The 19,497-nt window shown below is 46.9% G+C and overlaps 1 protein-coding gene across 1 annotated transcript in view; it reads right to left on the reverse strand.

Annotated features, from left to right (window-relative positions):
* Positions 1-7,054: 7,054 nt before the first annotated feature.
* Positions 7,055-19,497, reverse strand: part of AFG1L (AFG1 like ATPase) — a 92,555-nt gene continuing 80,112 nt past the window's right edge. Inside the window, exons 12-13 of the mRNA XM_075268156.1 lie at positions 8,461-8,574; positions 7,055-7,289 (exon numbers count right to left, since the gene is read on the reverse strand). Coding sequence (XP_075124257.1) covers positions 7,164-7,289; positions 8,461-8,574 — 240 coding nt within the window. The 3' untranslated portion in view covers positions 7,055-7,163. The remainder of the gene's footprint in view (positions 7,290-8,460; positions 8,575-19,497) is intronic.

Below are 19,497 nucleotides of genomic sequence, written 5' to 3' on the forward strand. Positions count from 1 at the left end.
GGAGCCTCTAACCACCCCAGTTTGGACCAATTCATGGTGGAGGGAGCCTCTAAACAGCCCAGTTTGGGCAAATTCATGGTGGAGGGAGCCTCTAACCAGCAGAGTTGGTGGAAATCAGGGTGGAGGGAGCCTCTAACCAGCAGAGTTGGGGGAAATCAGGGTGGAGGGAGCCTAGTATTAGCAGAATTGTGCAACGCTTATGGTGGATGAGTATGAGGATGCGGAGGAATTGGAGAGGTTGAGTACAGACATGGAGTTTCATGTTGGGGTGCTTTACACAGGTGGGCACAAAAATTACGGCTCTACCCAGTGGTGGTTCATTTTTATCAAAGTGAGCCGGTCGGCACTCTCAGCTGACAGACGGGTGCGCTTGTCAGTGATGATGCCACCGGCTGCACTGAACACCCTCTCAGATAGGACGCTGGCGGCAGGACAGGACAGCACCTCCAAGGCATATAGGGCAAGTTCAAGCCACAGGTCCAACTTCGACACCCAATACGTGTAGGGCGCAGAGGGGTCGGAGAGGACAGGGCTGTGGTCGGAAAGGTATTCCCGCAACATGCGCCTATACTTCTCACGCCTGGTGACACTAGGACCCTCCGTGGCGGCACTTTGGCGAGGGGGTGCCATCAAGGTGTCCCAGACCTTAGACAGTGTGCCCCTCGTTTGTGTGGACCGGTGAGAACTTGGTTGCCTACTGGAGGAACTGCCCTCCCTGCCGCCAACGTCACATGCTGGAAACATCTCCATCATATTCTGCACCAATTGCCTGTGGCAAGCATTGATGCGATTGGCCCTCCCCTCTACCGGAATAAAAGACGAGATGTTGTTTTTATACCGGGGGTCAAGGATAGCAAAGATCCAGTACTGGTTGTCCTCCATGATTTTGACAATACGCTTGTCGGTTGTAAAGCACCCCAACATGAACTCAGCCATGTCTGCCACAGTGTTAGTTGGCATGACTCCTCTGGCCCCACCGGAAAGTTCAATCTCCATTTCCTCCTCATCCTCCATGTCTACCCATCCGCGCTGCAACAATGGGACGATTCGAAGTTGCCCGGAAGCCTCCTGTATCACCATCACATCATCGGACAACTCTTCTTCCTCCTCCTCCTCCTCCTCCATTAAACGCAGTGAAGCGGACAGATGTGTGGACCTACTCTCCAGCTGTGACGGATCGGATGCTATCCCTAACTCCTCTGTGTGATCTGAGTTATCCCTGATGTCAATCAGGGATTCTCTCAGAACACACAAGAGCGGGATTGTAAGGCTCACCATCGCATCCTCAGAGCTCACCCTCCTTGTGGACTCCTCAAAGACCCGTAGGATGTCACAAAGGTCTCTCATCCATGGCCACTCATGGATGTGAAACTGAGGCAGCTGACTTTGTGGCACCCTAGGGTTTTGTAGCTGGTATTCCATCAAAGGTCTCTGCTGCTCAACCACTCTATTCAACATCTGAAACGTTGAGTTCCAGCGTGTGGGGACGTCGCACAAAAGCCGGTGTTGTGGCACATGCAGGCGTTGCTGGAGAGATTTTAAGCTAGCAGCGGCTACTGTCGACTTGCGAAAGTGGGCGCACATGCGCCGCACTTTCACCAGTAGCTCTGGAACATTGGGGTAGCTCTTTAGGAAACGTTGCACCACTAGGTTGAAGACGTGGGCCAGGCATGGAACATGTTGGAGTCCGGCAAGCTCCAGAGCTGCTACCAGGTTCCGGCCGTTATCACAAACGACCATGCCTGGGCCCAGGTGCAGCGGCTCAAACCATATTGCCGTCTCATCGAGGAGGGCATCCCTCACCTCGGAGGCAGTGTGCTGTCTGTCCCCCAAGCTGATCAGCTTCAGCACAGCCTGCTGACGTCTACCAACGCCAGTGCTGCAACGTTTCCAACTCGTAGCTGGGGTCAATCTAACAGCGGAGGAGGAGGCGGTGGCGGAGGAGGAGGCGGTGGCGGAGGAGGAGGCGGTAGAGGAGGAGGAGGAGGGGGGTGTTCTTCTCGTGTCCCTGCCAGGAATGTTAGGCGGGGAGACGAGGTACACCGGGCCAGTTTGGGAAGCAGTCCCAGCCTCAACTACATTCACCCAGTGTGCCGTCAGTGAAATGTAGCGTCCCTGTCCGCATGCACTTGTCCACGCGTCGGTGGTCAAGTGGACCTTTGTGCAAAGCGCGGAACTAAGGGCCCGCCTGATGTTGAGTGACACGTGCTGGTGCAAGGCGGGGACGGCACACCGGGAGAAGTAGTGACGGCTAGGGACGGCATAGCGAGGTGCCGCAGTTGCCATCAGGTCCAGGAAGGCGGGAGTTTCAACAAGCCGGAACGCCAACATCTCCTGGGCCAGCAGTTTAGCGATGTTGGCGTTCAAGGCTTGCGCGTGTGGGTGGTTAGCAGTGTATTTCTGCCGCCGCTCCAATGTCTGAGAGATGGTGGGTTGTTGTAAAGAAACGCCTGATGGTGCCTTTGATGGTGCAGGAGAAGGAGATAAGACAGGACCAGGGGAGGATGAGGTAGAAGTCAACAAAGTGGCGGAGGCAGATGAAGTGGTGTCCTGGCTCGTCCTCTGGAGTGCATCGCCAGCACAGTCAGCAGTGGCAGTGGCAGAGGCAGAGGCAGTGGCAGTGGCAGTGGCGTGAACGGCAGTCGGCCTTTGTCCTGCCGTTGCTGCCTGCCACTGATTCCAGTGCTTGGATTCCAAATGACGGCGCATTGAAGTGGTGGACAGGTTGCTCTTCTCAGAGCCCCTAATCAATTTCGAGAGGCAAATTGTGCAGACAACACTATATCTGTCCTCGGCGCATTCCTTGAAAAAACTCCACACCTTCGAGAAACGTGCCCTCGAGGTGGGAGTTTTTCGGGGCTGGGTACGAACTGGAACATCTTGGGAGATTCCGGGTGTGGCCTGGCTTCGCCTAAGCTGCTGACCTCTGCCTCTGCCTCTAGCTACCCTTTTTGGTGCTGCACCTGCCTCAACATCCACACTACTTTCCCCGCTTGACATCCCCCCTGTCCAGGTCGGGTCAGTGTCCTCATCATCCACCACTTCCTCTTCCAACTCCTGTCTCATCTCCTCCTCCCGCACAATGCGCCGGTCAACTGGATGCCCTGACGGCAACTGCGTCACATCATCGTCGATGAGGGTGGGTTGCTGGTCATCCACCACCAAATCGAACGGAGATGGAGGAGACTCTAGTGTTTGAGCATCTGGATACAGATGCTCCTCTGTTAGGTTCGTGGAATCGTGACGTGGAGAGGCAGGTTGAGGGACAATGAAAGGAGCGGAGAACAGCTCTGGGGAGCAGGGACAGTTTGGGTTATTGTTCTGTAAAGCTTCGGAATTTTGGGAGGAAGGAAGACAAGACTGTTGGGTAATAGGAGGAGAGGAGGCAGAGTCTGACTGGCTGCTGGACAATGTGCTGTAAGCGTTCTCTGACAGCCATTGCAAGACCTGTTCCTGGTTCTCGGGCCTACTAAGGTTTGTACCCTGCAGTTTAGTTAATGTGGCAAGCAACCCTGGCACTGTGGAGTGGCGCAATGCTTGCTGCCCCACAGGAGTAGGCACGGGACGCCCTGTGGCTTCACTGCTACCTTGCTCCCCAGAACCATTCCCCCGACCTCGCCCACGGCCTCGTCCACGTCCCTTTCCGGGAGCCTTGCGCATTTTGAATTCCTAGTTAGAAATTGGCACTGTATACCAGTAGTAAAAATTGTGGGTGCACGTAACCCCAATATATTCTTTGAATTCCCAGTCAGAAACTGGCACTATATGGCAGTAGCAAGAAATGAGGGTATTTGTATTCCCAATATACTCTTTGAATTCCCAGTCAGACAATGGCACTGTATACCAGTAGTAAAAATTGTGGGTGCACGTAACCCCAATATATTCTTTGAATTCCCAGTCAGAAACTGGCACTATATGGCAGTAGCAAGAAATGAGGGTATTTGTATTCCCAATATACTCTTTGAATTCCCAGTCAGACAATGGCACTGTATACCAGTAGTAAAAATTGTGGGTGCACGTAACCCCAATATATTCTTTGAATTACCAGTCAGAAACTGGCACTATATGGCAGTAGCAAGAAATGAGGGTATTTATAACCCCAATATATTCTTTGAATTCCCAGTCAGACAATGGCACTGTATACCAGTAGTAAAAATTGTGGGTGCACGTAACCCCAATATATTCTTTGAATTACCAGTCAGAAACTGGCACTATATGGCAGTAGCAAGAAATGAGGGTATTTATAACCCCAATATATTCTTTGAATTCCCAGTCAGACAATGGCACTGTATACCAGTAGTAAAAATTGTGGGTGCACGTAACCCCAATATATTCTTTGAATTCCCAGTCAGAAACTGGCACTATATGGCAGTAGCAAGAAATGAGGGTATTTGTATTCCCAATATACTCTTTGAGTTCCCAGTCAGACAATGGCACTGTATACCAGTAGTAAAAATTGTGGGTGCACGTAACCCCAATATATTCTTTGAATTACCAGTCAGAAACTGGCACTATATGGCAGTAGCAAGAAATGAGGGTATTTATAACCCCAATATATTCTTTGAATTCCCAGTCAGACAATGGCACTGTATACCAGTAGTAAAAATTGTGGGTGCACGTAACCCCAATATATTCTTTGAATTCCCAGTCAGAAACTGGCACTATATGGCAGTAGCAAGAAATGAGGGTATTTGTATTCCCAATATACTCTTTGAATTCCCAGTCAGACAATGGCACTGTATACCAGTAGTAAAAATTGTGGGTGCACGTAACCCCAATATATTCTTTGAATTCCCAGTCAGACACTGGCACTATATGGCAGTAGCAAGAAATGAGGGTATTTGTATTCCCAATATATTCTTTGAATTCCCAGTCAGACAATGGCACTGTATACCAGTAGTAAAAATTGTGGGTGTATATAGCCCCAATTCTATTGCTAGGGGACTTGCAGGGTATTTCTGGGGTGAAGGTGGGGGGGCACACCGTTGGAACGGGTATCGGGGTATATATCGGGTATACGGGAATACACTGACAGTGTATTCCATTCAGGATCCTGGGAAAGCTGGGTTGCGGCGATTGAGCCCGTCAGTGCCACGTTACACTGACAAGCTTCTCCCTGGAATTTAGCTCTTACAAGAGCTGTTGGTTGTCTTCTCCTTCCTATCCTAGCCTGTCCCTGCCTACCCAGAATCTAAGCCCTAGCTAGCTGGACGGAAACCTCCGTCCTCGGTGAATTGCAAGCTCAGAATGACGCGAAGCTGGGCGTCGCTGTTCTTTTAAATTAGAGGTCACATGTTTTCGGCAGCCAATGGGTTTTGCCTACTTTTTTCAACGTCACCGGTGTCGTAGTTCCTGTCCCACCTACCCAGCGCTGTTATTGGAGCAAAAAAGGCGCCAGGGAAGGTGGGAGGGGAATCGAGTAATGGCGCACTTTACCACGCGGTGTTCGATTCGATTCGAACATGCCGAACAGCCTAATATCCGATCGAACATGAGTTCGATAGAACACTGTTCGCTCATCTCTAATAACGAATAAACGGTTGATCAGTGGGGGCCGAACTGCTGAGACCTTACCCATTTATGAAAATGGGGGTAATTTACACCCATTGTGAACATAGCTGCTGGAAAAACAGCCAAATCACTGGTGGATGTAAATGCACCATCACTTCCATTCACTTCAGTAGAAGCACCAGTACGCCAGGGGCTCTGCCTCTTTCTCTGTGGCTGCAGTCACTATTTGGGTAAAACACCATTCTTAGGATCAGTGGGTGTCTGACCTCTCAGCTATTTGTACTCTCTCTTATGGACAGAGAAAAATATATTTTTCATGGCATAACCCCGTTAATTTTAGTTTACTAAAGCTAAAAATAAATATAGCAGCCTGTTATGTAGAATACATCTATTAGTGTGGCTTGCACAGAGGCAGATAACTGGAAGTAACAAAACTTGTTCATATATCATCACATCAACATTTATATGAACTGGAGGATGAAAACAACATCAGGGAACTTGACATCCAGAGTCTATGCCATCTCTGTATGGGAAAATCAGTCATAAAATATTGCACTTTGTATTAAAACAACCAAACAATATTACATTGTTATATGGTAATAAGCTACTGACCTAAAATAACACATTCCCACTCAGCACATATAAGTAATGCGTGACTCAGATCATAATTTTTACATCCATTTAGCTGAATCACTTAATGGATGCAAAAAAAAATTGACACAAATGGATGCCCATCCATTTTTGTTGGTATTTTCGAGAGAGGTGTGGGTCCTCGAGGTGGGACACTTATCTATCAGACATCTTGTGGATATGCCCTAAATGTCTTTCATGGAAAAACCTCTTTAAGCATTCCTTTTTGCTAACAGTGCTCACAGTTAACCCTTTCCTGGCTGATCGAACTGGAACGCTCAGGACTGTGACATAGCCCAGTAAAGAGACTTGAAAGATAAATACAATATATTGCTAGCGTTTTCATAACTCCCACCTAAATAGTGCAGCTTTACTTTACTTAAAGGGGCTGTCCGGGCAAAAATGTTAAATTTTAAATAGGCCGGGGGAGGTGTAGTCCTGCAGCAAGTGACTGTTGAGTCCAATTAGCAGCTTCAATGGAAGGGATCTGGGACGTCACAGCCGGTGAGGAGTTTCAGTTGTTAGGAAACACCAGAGCAGCAGGACCGGACCACGCTGGGAGGACACTGGAGCACCGAGAACACATGAATGTGATTTTTTTTTTCCACCTCCCCTGACCTATTTAAAAAAAAAAAAATTTGCCTCTAAGAGAAGCCCTTGATTGCACACAATAGAGATCTTACATACTCCATTTCTTAAATTTCTACTACAGATAGTCTGTAAGTAAAGGTGCAGGTAGCATTTTCAGATTGTGCTTTAGTACAGTAACACTGACCACCTTGATACCCAGGATGACAAAACTAAAATGCAAAAATATAAGTTTCTGGGTAATCACTGGAAGAAGTAGCCATTATAAGGAAATAAAAACAGCTTGGATATACATCCTTCAATAAGAAAATAAAAGAGTTTTATGGAAAATTATGGTCCTGAGAACAGTAGGCAGTCCCAGTAAGAAGGTACAAGTCAAAAGAAATGTGACCTCATATAAAGTGATGCCGCGTGCATGATTTACATGTTTGGCACTAGTTCTCACTTCTGTCGCCATCTCTCCAGTATTGCTCTGTTTGCATTTGGGTAAGCCGGGATATAGTGCGATGAAATGCAAAAACCTCCTCTTCACCTGTAAACATGGACAATCCAGATGTATCCTAACCAGAAGAAAGACAAAAAAAGAACTGTTTATAATCAGTCAACAAGAAGTAAAGCTCAGCCAGCTGAAACAAACAACTGTTTTGTTAATATCTGTCTCCACTGATTTAACCTGTACTATTTAAAGGGGTTGTACGGGATAAACCGAAATGCCAACACTAATCTAAACACCCTCCTACTTTTTTAAATAACATAATAATCAAAAATGTATATATTTTTTTATATTTACCCATTTGCTGGTTATCTGGTGACGATCCGTTTCCCCATTTCCAGAAGCAGAATGGTCACTACTACTCCCCCTACCCCATCCACTCCATCATACTTACCTTCTAGGTTTCTTCCTGCGCTCCTCCCTCTTTTCTGACTGCCGGCGTTTGTCCCAGTGCTACTCTGCTGCCAGTAATCTACCTCTTCTGCACACCTCCCACGCTTGCACAGTAGAGGTGGATCATTGTTGCAGAGCACAGAGAAGCGCTCAGACACGCTGGGACAAGGGCGCAAGTCAGCAGTCAGATAAGAAGGAACAGCTGTTCCACAGAAAGAATCCTGGAAGGAAGAGAGGTAAGTATATAATGAGGTTGGGGGGTTAGGCTGAGTAGGTTGGGGAGCGCTAGTAGGGGATGGGACAGCTAGATAGACAGGTAGGGGGTGTATGGGAGGGAGGGAGAAAGTAAGGGGGGGTGAGGTGAGAGGGGTTAGTGTGAAAGTTACATTTAGTAACTTGAGTTTAGATTCATAGCCTCAACAGTCAAGGCCAGGACAAAGTCATCTGAAACAGTCCATAAACCATTCAAGTCTATGTTGAGACCCAAAGACATTAGATCAGGAGGATCAGCAACCTTCAGTAGAACAGCTGCTGTGAAAGCACAACTGCCAGCACAATTGACTTACTTACACGGGAGCCCTAAGAACAGCCAAGCAAGTAAGCATGCTGGGAGTTTTAGTTTCACAAAACCTGGAGAGCCAAAAGTTGTAGTAGGTTGTCTATGCATCCTGCATGATGCACATAATGATTGTAACAACAGTCACCATAATAGACATTCCTGCATATTAAGCTACTGCTTTATAGAAGTAGCAACTGTATACCACAGTATAAATAACACAAGATAGCACAGTAGAAATACCACATGACTAGTAGTGGATATTGTGGTTGGTTTAGTGTCCATGTACCTGACTGATTTCAAGGTCATCAAGGAGTATTCGAGACTCCACATCCTCAGTATCTTGAAGCTTCTGCATAAACAAGCTTTGTAAAGGTGATTCTGCAGAGCAAACAACACGCACCTTAAAAAAAAAACAAAAAAACAACTCCATTATTTTTTTTAATCACATTCTAACTTTATTGAAGATTTTCTAAGTAAAGTGAAGTATACCCTTTAAAAGGCAGAAATATAATTAATAGAGATGAGCGAACACTAAAATGTTCGAGGTTCGAAATTCGATTCGAACAGCCGCTCACTGTTCGAGTGTTCGAACGGGTTTCGAACCCCATTATAGTCTATGGGGAACATATACTCGTTAAGGGGGAAACCCAAATCCGTGTCTGGAGGGTCACCAAGTCCACTATGACACCCCAGGAAATACCAACACCCTGGAATGACACTGGGACAGCAGGGGAAGCATGTCTGGGGGCATAAAAGTCACTTTATTTCATGGAAATCCCTGTCAGCTTGCGATTTTCGCAAGCTAACTTTTCCCCATAGGAATGCATTGGACAGCGCTGATTGGCCAGAGTACGGAATTCGACCAATCAGCGCTGGCTCTGCTGGAGGAGGCGGAGTCTAAGATCGCTCCACACCAGTCTCCATTCAGGTCCGACCTTAGACTCCGCCTCCTCCGGCAGAGCCAGCGCTGATTGGCCGAAGGCTGGCCAATGCATTCCTATGGGTATGCACAGACTTAGCAGTGCTGAGCCAGTTCTGCTCAACTACACCGTGTGTCGGTCAGCCCATCTGATATAGCAGAGCCGAGCCAGAGCAGTCGGACCTGAATGGAGACTGGTGTGGAGCGATCTTAGACTCCGCCTCCTCCAGCAGAGCCAGCGCTGATTGGTCGAATTCCGTACTTTGGCCAATCAGCGCTGGCCAATGAATTCCTATGGGAATGCAGAGATTTAGCAGTGTTCAGCCAGTTCTGTTCAACTACACCGTGTGCCGGTCAGCCCATCAGATGTAGCAGAGCCGAGTGTGCATAAGGGTTCTAGTGCACCCTCGGCTCTGCTACATCTGATGTAGGAGAGCCGAGTGTGCATAAGGGTTCCAGTGCACCCTCGGCTCTGCTACATCTGATGTAGCAGAGCCGAGTGTGCATAAGGGTTCTAGTGCACCCTCAGCTCTGCTACATCTGATGTAGCAGAGCCGAGTGTGCACACTCGGCTCTGCTATATCAGATGGGCTGACCGGCACACGGTGTAGTTGAGCAGAACTGGCTCAGCACTGCTAAGTCTGTGCATACCCATAGGAATGCATTGGCCAGCCTTCGGCCAATCAGCGCTGGCTCTGCCGGAGGAGGCGGAGTCTAAGGTCGGACCTGAATGGAGACTGGTGTGGAGTGATCTTAGACTCCGCCTCCTCCAGCAGAGCCAGCGCTGATTGGTCGAATTCCGTACTCTGGCCAATCAGCGCTGTCCAATGCATTCCTATGGGAAAAAGTTTATGTCACAAAAATCACAATTACACACCCGATAGAGCCCCAAAAAGTTATTTTTAATAACATTCCTACCTAAATAAAGGTTATCCCTAGCTATCCCTGCCTGTACAGCTATCCCTGTCTCTTAGTCACAAAGTTCACATTCTCATATGACCCGGATTTGAAATCCACTATTCGTCTAAAATGGAGGTCACCTGATTTCGGCAGCCAATGACTTTTTCCGATTTTTTTCGATGCCTCCGGTGTCGTAGTTCCTGTCCCACCTCCCCTGCGCTGTTATTGGTGCAAAAAAAGCGCCAGGGAAGGTGGGAGGGGAATCGAATTTTTTTGGAGTTTGCCACGTGATGTTCGATTCAAATCGAACACATCGAACAGCCTGATATCCGATAGAACACTGTTTGCTCATCTCTAATAATTAGCTATATATATATAAATATATTCTCTCAAAAGTATCCATTCTGTCATATGTTCGGGCAGTATATCCTGGCATACCTATTCTTCTTACTGCATTGAAAACTGAGAATTGTGATTGAAAGTCACCCAGTCCTTCATGACATATAATGTCAGTGTAAACAACATATCATTCAAATTAGCTGAAAAAAAAAGTCACAGCAAAAAACAAATAAAAAAACCTGACAACTGATAATCTCAACAATTTGCACAGTTTGTTAGACTTACAGTAAGCAAAGATCCAAGCTGTGTACAGGGTAAGTAATAAATTCTAGAAAGAGCCTGCCATTAACTTGGAGAAGCCATTTAGGATCACTATTAGAGATGAGCGAACAGTGTTCTATCGAACTCATGTTCGATCGGATATTAGGCTGTTCGGCATGTTCGAATCGAATCGAACACCGCGTGGTAAAGTGCGCCATTACTCGATTCCCCTCCCACCTTCCCTGGCGCCTTTTTTGCTCCAATAACAGCGCAGGGTAGGTGGGACAGGAACTACGACACCGGTGACGTTGAAAAAAGTAGGCAAAACCCATTGGCTGCCGAAAACATGTGACCTCTAATTTAAAAGAACAGCGACGCCCAGCTTCGCGTCATTCTGAGCTTGCAATTCACCGAGGACGGAGGTTTCCGTCCAGTTAGCTAGGGCTTAGATTCTGGGTAGGCAGGGACAGGCTAGGATAGGAAGGAGAAGACAACCAACAGCTCTTATAAGAGCTAAATTCCAGGGAGAAGCTTGTCAGTGTAACGTGGCACTGACGGGCTCAATCGCCGCAACCCAGCTTTCCGCGGATCCTGAATGGAATACACTGTCAGTGTATTCCCGTATACCCGATATATACCTCCGATACCCGTTCCAACGGTGTGCCCCCCCACCTTCACCCCAGAAATACCCTGCAAGTCCCCTAGCAAAAGAATTGGGGCTATATACACCCACTATTTTTGCTACTGCCATATAGTGCCATTGTCTCACTGGGAATTCAAAGAATATATTGGGCTTACATATAACTTCAATTCCAGGGAGAAGCTTGTCAGTGTAACGTGGCACTGACGGGCTCAATCGCCGCAACCCAGCTTTCCCAGGATCCTGAATGGAACACACTGACAGTGTATTCCCGTATACCCCATATATACACCCCAAATCCCCGTTCCAACGGTGTGCCCCCCCACCTTCACCTCAGAAATACCCTGCAAGTCCCCTAGCAATAGAATTGGGGCTATATACACCCACAATTTTTGCTACTGGTATATAGTGCCATTGTCTGACTGGGAATTCAAAGAATATATTGGGGTTACGTGCACCCACAAATTTTGCTACTGGTATATAGTGCCATTGTCTCACTGGGAATTCAAAGAATATATGGGGGTTATGTGCACCCACAATTTTTGCTACTGCTATACAGTGCCATTGTCTCACTGGGAATTCAAAGAATATATGGGGGTTACGTGCACCCACAATTTTTGCTACTGCTATACAGTGCCATTGTCTCACTGGGAATTCAAAGAATATATGGGGGATATGTGCACCCACAATTTTTGCTACTGGTATATAGTGCCATTGTCTCACTGGGAATTCAAAGAATATATGGGGGATATGTGCACCCACAATTTTTGCTACTGGTATATAGTGCCATTGTCTCACTGGGAATTCAAAGAATATATTGGGGTTACGTGCACCCACAATTTTTGCTACTGGTATATAGTGCCATTGTCTGACTGGGAATTCAAAGAATATATGGGGGTTACGTGCACCCACAATTTTTGCTACTGCTATACAGTGCCATTGTCTCACTGGGAATTCAAAGATTATATTGGGGTTATGTGCACCCACAATTTTTGCTACTGCTATATAGTGCCAGTTTCTGACTGGTAATTCAAAGAATATATTGGGGTTACGTGCATCCACAATTTTTGCTACTGGTATATAGTGCCATTGTCTGACTGGGAATTCAAAGAATATATGGGGGTTACGTGCACCCACAATTTTTGCTACTGCTATACAGTGCCATTGTCTCACTGGGAATTCAAAGAATATATTGGGGTTATGTGCACCCACAATTTTTACTACTGGTATATAGTGCCATTGTCTGACTGGGAATTCAAAGAATATATGGGGGTTACGTGCACCCACAATTTTTGCTACTGCTATACAGTGCCATTGTCTCACTGGGAATTCAAAGATTATATTGGGGTTATGTGCACCCACAATTTTTGCTACTGCTATATAGTGCCAGTTTCTGACTGGTAATTCAAAGAATATATTGGGGTTACGTGCACCCACAATTTTTGCTACTGGTATATAGTGCCATTGTCTGACTGGGAATTCAAAGAATATATTGGAGTTACGTGCACCCACAAATTTTGCTACTGGTATATAGTGCCATTGTCTGACTGGGAATTCAAAGAATATATGGGGGTTACGTGCACCCACAATTTTTGCTACTGCTATACAGTGCCATTGTCTCACTGGGAATTCAAAGAATATATTGGGGTTATGTGCACCCACAATTTTTGCTACTGCTATATAGTGCCAGTTTCTGACTGGTAATTCAAAGAATATATTGGGGTTACGTGCACCCACAATTTTTGCTACTGGTATATAGTGCCATTGTCTGACTGGGAATTCAAAGAATATATGGGGGTTACGTGCACCCACAATTTTTGCTACTGCTATACAGTGCCATTGTCTCACTGGGAATTCAAAGATTATATTGGGGTTATGTGCACCCACAATTTTTGCTACTGCTATATAGTGCCAATTTCTGACTGGTAATTCAAAGAATATATTGGGGTTACGTGCACCCACAATTTTTGCTACTGGTATATAGTGCCATTGTCTGACTGGGAATTCAAAGAATATATGGGGGTTACGTGCACCCACAATTTTTGCTACTGCTATACAGTGCCATTGTCTCACTGGGAATTCAAAGAATATATTGGGGTTATGTGCACCCACAATTTTTACTACTGGTATATAGTGCCATTGTCTGACTGGGAATTCAAAGAATATATTGGGGTTACGTGCACCCACAATTTTTGCTACTGCTATACAGTGCCATTGTCTCACTGGGAATTCAAAGAATATATTGGGGTTATGTGCACCCACAATTTTTACTACTGGTATATAGTGCCATTGTCTGACTGGGAATTCAAAGAATATATGGGGGTTACGTGCACCCACAATTTTTGCTACTGCTATACAGTGCCATTGTCTCACTGGGAATTCAAAGAATATATTGGGGTTATGTGCACCCACAATTTTTACTACTGGTATATAGTGCCATTGTCTGACTGGGAATTCAAAGAATATATGGGGGTTACGTGCACCCACAATTTTTGCTACTGCTATACAGTGCCATTGTCTCACTGGGAATTCAAAGATTATATTGGGGTTATGTGCACCCACAATTTTTGCTACTGCTATATAGTGCCAGTTTCTGACTGGTAATTCAAAGAATATATTGGGGTTACGTGCACCCACAATTTTTGCTACTGGTATATAGTGCCATTGTCTGACTGGGAATTCAAAGAATATATGGGGGTTACGTGCACCCACAATTTTTGCTACTGCTATACAGTGCCATTGTCTCACTGGGAATTCAAAGAATATATTGGGGTTACGTGCACCCACAATTTTTACTACTGGTATATAGTGCCATTGTCTGACTGGGAATTCAAAGAATATATGGGGGTTACGTGCACCCTAAATTTTTGCTACTGCTATACAGTGCCATTGTCTCACTGGGAATTCAAAGAATATATTGGGGTTACGTGCACCCACAATTTTTACTACTGGTATATAGTGCCATTGTCTGACTGGGAATTCAAAGAATATATGGGGGTTACGTGCACCCACAATTTTTGCTACTGCTATACAGTGCCATTGTCTCACTGGGAATTCAAAGATTATATTGGGGTTATGTGCACCCACAATTTTTGCTACTGCTATATAGTGCCAGTTTCTGACTGGTAATTCAAAGAATATATTGGGGTTACGTGCACCCACAATTTTTGCTACTGGTATATAGTGCCATTGTCTGACTGGGAATTCAAAGAATATATGGGGGTTACGTGCACCCACAATTTTTGCTACTGCTATACAGTGCCATTGTCTCACTGGGAATTCAAAGAATATATTGGGGTTATGTGCACCCACAATTTTTACTACTGGTATATAGTGCCATTGTCTGACTGGGAATTCAAAGAATATATGGGGGTTACGTGCACCCACAATTTTTGCTACTGCTATACAGTGCCATTGTCTCACTGGGAATTCAAAGATTATATTGGAGTTATGTGCACCCACAATTTTTGCTACTGCTATATAGTGCCAGTTTCTGACTGGGAATTCAAAGAATATACGGGGGTTACGTGCACCCACAATTTTTACTACTGGTATATAGTGCCATTGTCTGACTGGGAATTCAAAGAATATATGGGGGTTACGTGCACCCACAATTTTTGCTACTGCTATACAGTGCCATTGTCTCACTGGGAATTCCACAAATAATTTGGGGATTCATTCACCCTACATCTCAGGCTCTTGCCATATTCACCCAGGTTGTCAGTGCTGCACCAGCTCGTTCCCAGACAGCTCGGCCCGAAAAACACGTTACCTATATAGAGGATTTGGACAATGAAGACAACATGTTCTAAATCTAATGTCTGCACCTTCTCCAGAATTAAAATAAAGGCAGCGTTTAACTTTCAAATAGCACTGCACAAAGGAAGAGCTTATCAGCTTGTCTCATGACATGCTACTGAAAAGTGTCATTTGTGTATCTTAATGTAAATATAGTTGTATAAGCTTTTTGGGTTTTAGGCACTGCCAAGTTATTTATTACCACCCGCTCCCTTATAATGATGATGACGCCAAAGTCACTGTGGGTGTTCAGAGCTCACAGCTTTGGTTGACATTTGTCTTGCTCTCTGTCGGTACCAGCTGTCTTTTTGGATACCGTAAAGTTATGTTGACTTCATTAACAGCTATAGAAGCTTTAGCCAGGTTGTGACGGTGTGTAACCCTAACAACACTAAGTGGGATACACATTAATAGTCAGTCTATGTACGCTAAACGTATCACTGAAGTAATTTTTTTTCCCTCTCCCCTAATATAAGAAAGGAACAGACATTAGACCTAGACCGGGGTTCGAGGCTTGTAAAAATCCAGTATTATTTGTTCTTCATGATGTGAAATATGTGTTGAAAAGCAATTTAAGATGAAGTCAGCCATGTGTGCCAGTGTGTTACTTGGCATGCCTTTGCTGGCCCCAACTGTAAGGGTCACTCTCCATTTCCTCCATTTTCCACTCCCCTTCACACCATTTGTGGTGAAGCAATGGGATGCACTGAAGTGCACCCTCTAGCCTCGTGTGGGACAGGGACATCAGATGCCACTCCAACCCCCTCGTCTTCCTCCGCCAGCCAACGGTGCGAAGATGAGAGGAGTGTGCTCTGAATGTTTTCTGCCTAGCAGAGGCTAGTTCTCACTTACGAAAATGGCCCCACTTTGACCTGTATATCAGGCACAATGGTGTAGGTTTCAAAGAAACATGGCACCAACAAGTTGGAAAACGTGGGCCATGCGTGGACCGTGTTTGAGTCTGGCAAGCTCCAGATCTGCTACCAGGTTCCAGCCATTATCACAGACGCAAAAATGCCAGGCCCCAGGTGTAGCAGGGAAAAAAAAATGCCATCTCAGCCAGGATGGCATCCCTGACCTCGGAGGCACTGTGCTGTCTGTCCCCCAAGCTGATCAGTTTCAGCACGGCCTGCTGACATCTCCCCATGCCAGTGTTACAGTGTTTTCCGCTAGTAGCTGGGGTGGAGGTTGCAGCATCGTAGGGTTTCAGTCTACTCCTGCCATGAATTTTGGCCTGGGAGAGGAGATAGGTCACCCCAGTTTGCACCCGGGGAACAGACTTCACCACATTCACCCTGCCTGTCATTAAAGATAAGCACTGCAGCATCCCTGACCACAGGCTCTTGTCCATGTGTCGGTGGTCAAGTGGACCTTGCAGCAAAGCGCAGAGCTCTGGGCCCGACTGATGTTATGGGACACATGCAGGCGCAAGGCAGGGACAGCACACCAAGAGAAGTAGTAAAGGCTAGGCCCAGCATAGGGAGGTGCCCCAGCTGCCATCTGCTGACGGAAGGCCTGGGTCTCCAGAAGCATAAACAAACACCAACATCTCCAGGGCCAGCAGTTTATCGATGAGGCTGTTAAAGGCTTGGGCATGGGGGTGGGTTGTGTTGTACTTCTGCCTGCAATGAAAAGCTTGGGAAATGTGGAGTGGCTGGGAAGAGGCGCATGATGGTGCAGGCCAAAAGGGCGCATGAGGGTGAACTCCCCAATGTGTCAGAGATAGGTGTGTAGGTGTCCTTGCATCATATACTTGCACCATATTTGGCTTTGGAAGTTAATTTTGTGCCAAAAAGTGGTTAAGACAGCGATCCCTCAGCTACTCCCGTTACACTGTCTAGTGAAATTACCATCTTTGGAAGTGGACCACCACTTGTAAGATCCCAAAGGAAGCAGGCAAGAGATGTGCAGTGCAGAAAAAAAGATGAGAAAATAAGTGTAGGCTGTAGAGCACAGAGGGATCGGAGAGGACAGAGCTGGTGTCGGCCAGGTATTCCCACAACATGCACCTATACTTGTCCCTCCTGGTGACACTAGGCCCCTGAGTGGCAGTAATTTGTCCAGGGGGGCCATTAACGTGTTCCAGACCTAGGAATAAGTCTTCCAACAGGGTAGAGTTTTGCATGCCTTTGCTTCTACCCACTGTTTTTGCTGCTTAGCTTCCCTCCACATCTACACTGCTTTCACCCCTAAACATCACCCCAGTTTATGCCTTTGTTTCTACCCTGTTTTTTTTTGTTGAATTAGCTTCCCTCCACATCTACACTGCTTTAGCCCCTAAACATCACCCCAGTTTATGCCTTTGCTTCTACCCTGTTTTTTTTGTTGAATTAGCTTCCCTCCACATCTACACTGCTTTAGCCCCTAAACATCACCCCAGTTTATGCCTTTGCTTCTACCCAGGTTTTTTGTTGATTTAGCTTCCCTCTACATCTACACTGCTTTAGCCCCTAGACATCACCCCTGTCCATGTGGGGTCGGTGGCCTCGTCATCCACCAACTCCTCTTCCAATTGCGCACTGGCCCCTTACTGCAAACCGTACATGACCACAGCTTGCCCTGATGGCAACTGTGTCTCATGATCCCCACTTAGGTCCAGACAAGTCGGTGGCGGGTCCAAAACCCCAAAATTGGAAGGAAATGGCGGATGCTGCAGTATTTCTAACACCTGTTCCTGGTGCTCGGGCCTGGTCTGTGTTGTACCCTACACAATGCTTAACGCAGCTGCCATATCCGAAGTTGTGCTGAGCGCATGCTAATGTTTCGTGTCCAGTGCAATGGATGGGAAGGGATTTCACATAAGTCTGCCACCCATGGCCACTCATGGTTGAGCAACTGAGGGAGTTGACTTTGACGAACCCGAGGGTTTTGGAGTTGGAACTACATCAAAGGTCTGTGCTGCTCACACACTCTGCTCAACACATGATATGTTTAGTGCCAGCAGTGTGGAGACGTCGCACAACAGCCGTTGTTCCAGCAGGTACAGGCGTTGTAGGAGTGCATAGAGGCTAGCAGCGGCAACTATAGACTTTAAAAACTATCCGCACAAGCGCCACACTTTCACCAGTAGCTCAGGAACATTGGGGTACCTTTTTCAAAAGATTAGCAGCAATGAGTTAAAAACGTGGCCCAGGCATGGAATATGTTGCAGGCTGCCAAGCTACAGAGCCAATCCCAGGTTACGGCCATTATCACACATGACAACATGCCTGGGCCCAGGTGCAGTGGCAAAAACCACATTGCCGTCTCATCGAGGATGGCATGACTCACTTTGTAGGCAGTGTGCTGTCTGGCCCCCAAGCTGATGAGCTTCAGCACGGCCCGCTGACGTCTCCCCACACCAGTGTTGCAGCGTTTCCAGCTCGTAGCTGGGGTCAATTTAACAGCGGAGGAGGGTGGTGTTTCAGCCCTCCTCCCAGGAATGTTGTGTGGGGAGACAAGTCAGGCCACCACATTTTGCGACCCGGTCCACGCCTCAACTACATTCAACCACTGTGCCCAAATTGAAAGGTAGCGTCCCTGTCCGCATGCACTTGTCCATTTGTAACTGGTCACATGGAACTTTAGGGCTAAGCGCTGAATTTAGGGACCGCCTCATGTTTGGGGGAAAGTGCTGGTGTGGACGGCACAGTGCGGTGGCGCAGTAGACACTCTGCCCAAAAAGGGCAGAGTGTCCCCCAGCCGGGATTCCAACATCTCCTGGGCCAGATTTCTTGAGATGAGGCCGTTGAAGCCTTGGGCATGTGGGTGGGTGGCGCTGTACTTTAGCATGAAATGAAAGGCTTGGGAGATGGGGAGTTGCTGGGAAGAGGCGCATGATGGCGCGGGCAAAAGGAGAAATGGCAGGAAAAGGTGAGGATAAGGGTGAACTCCCCAAAGTGTCAGAGGCAGATGTGGAGGTGTCCTGGCTGCTGGTCTGGACTGCAGCGCCAGCCCTGTCAACAGTGGGAGAGAAAGGTGGCCGCCAGGCCAAACGACGATTATCCTGCGCTTGCTCTCACCCACTGAGCCCAGGGCTTGCCTTCCAAATGATGGCACCCGCAAGAGGTGGTGAGATTCCTCTCCGCAGATCTCCAAACCATCTTGGACTTGCAAATTGCACTAAATTTGTCATGTAACTGACATGTATATGATGAGTCTATCCATTGTCTGTTCATTTTGGTGAAAGTCAGCCTGTCAGCTGACAGACAGCTGTGCTTGTCAGTGATGATGCCACCGGCTGCTTGTACCCCCAGTTTTTGCTGCTTAGCTTGCCTCCACATCCACACTGCTTTTGCCCCTACACATCACCCCTATCCATGCCTGTGCCTCTAGCCATAAGTCTGCCACCCATGGAAACTCATGGTGCAGAAAGTGAGGGAGCTGACTCTGAGGAACCCTTGGGTTTTGTATCTGGTACTCCATCAAAGGTCTCTGCTGCTCACACACCCTGCTGAACATACGGTATCTAGGGTTAGAGCGTGTGG

This window comes from Leptodactylus fuscus, chromosome 3 (assembly GCF_031893055.1).
Source record: "Leptodactylus fuscus isolate aLepFus1 chromosome 3, aLepFus1.hap2, whole genome shotgun sequence".
Lineage (NCBI taxonomy): Eukaryota > Metazoa > Chordata > Amphibia > Anura > Leptodactylidae > Leptodactylus > Leptodactylus fuscus.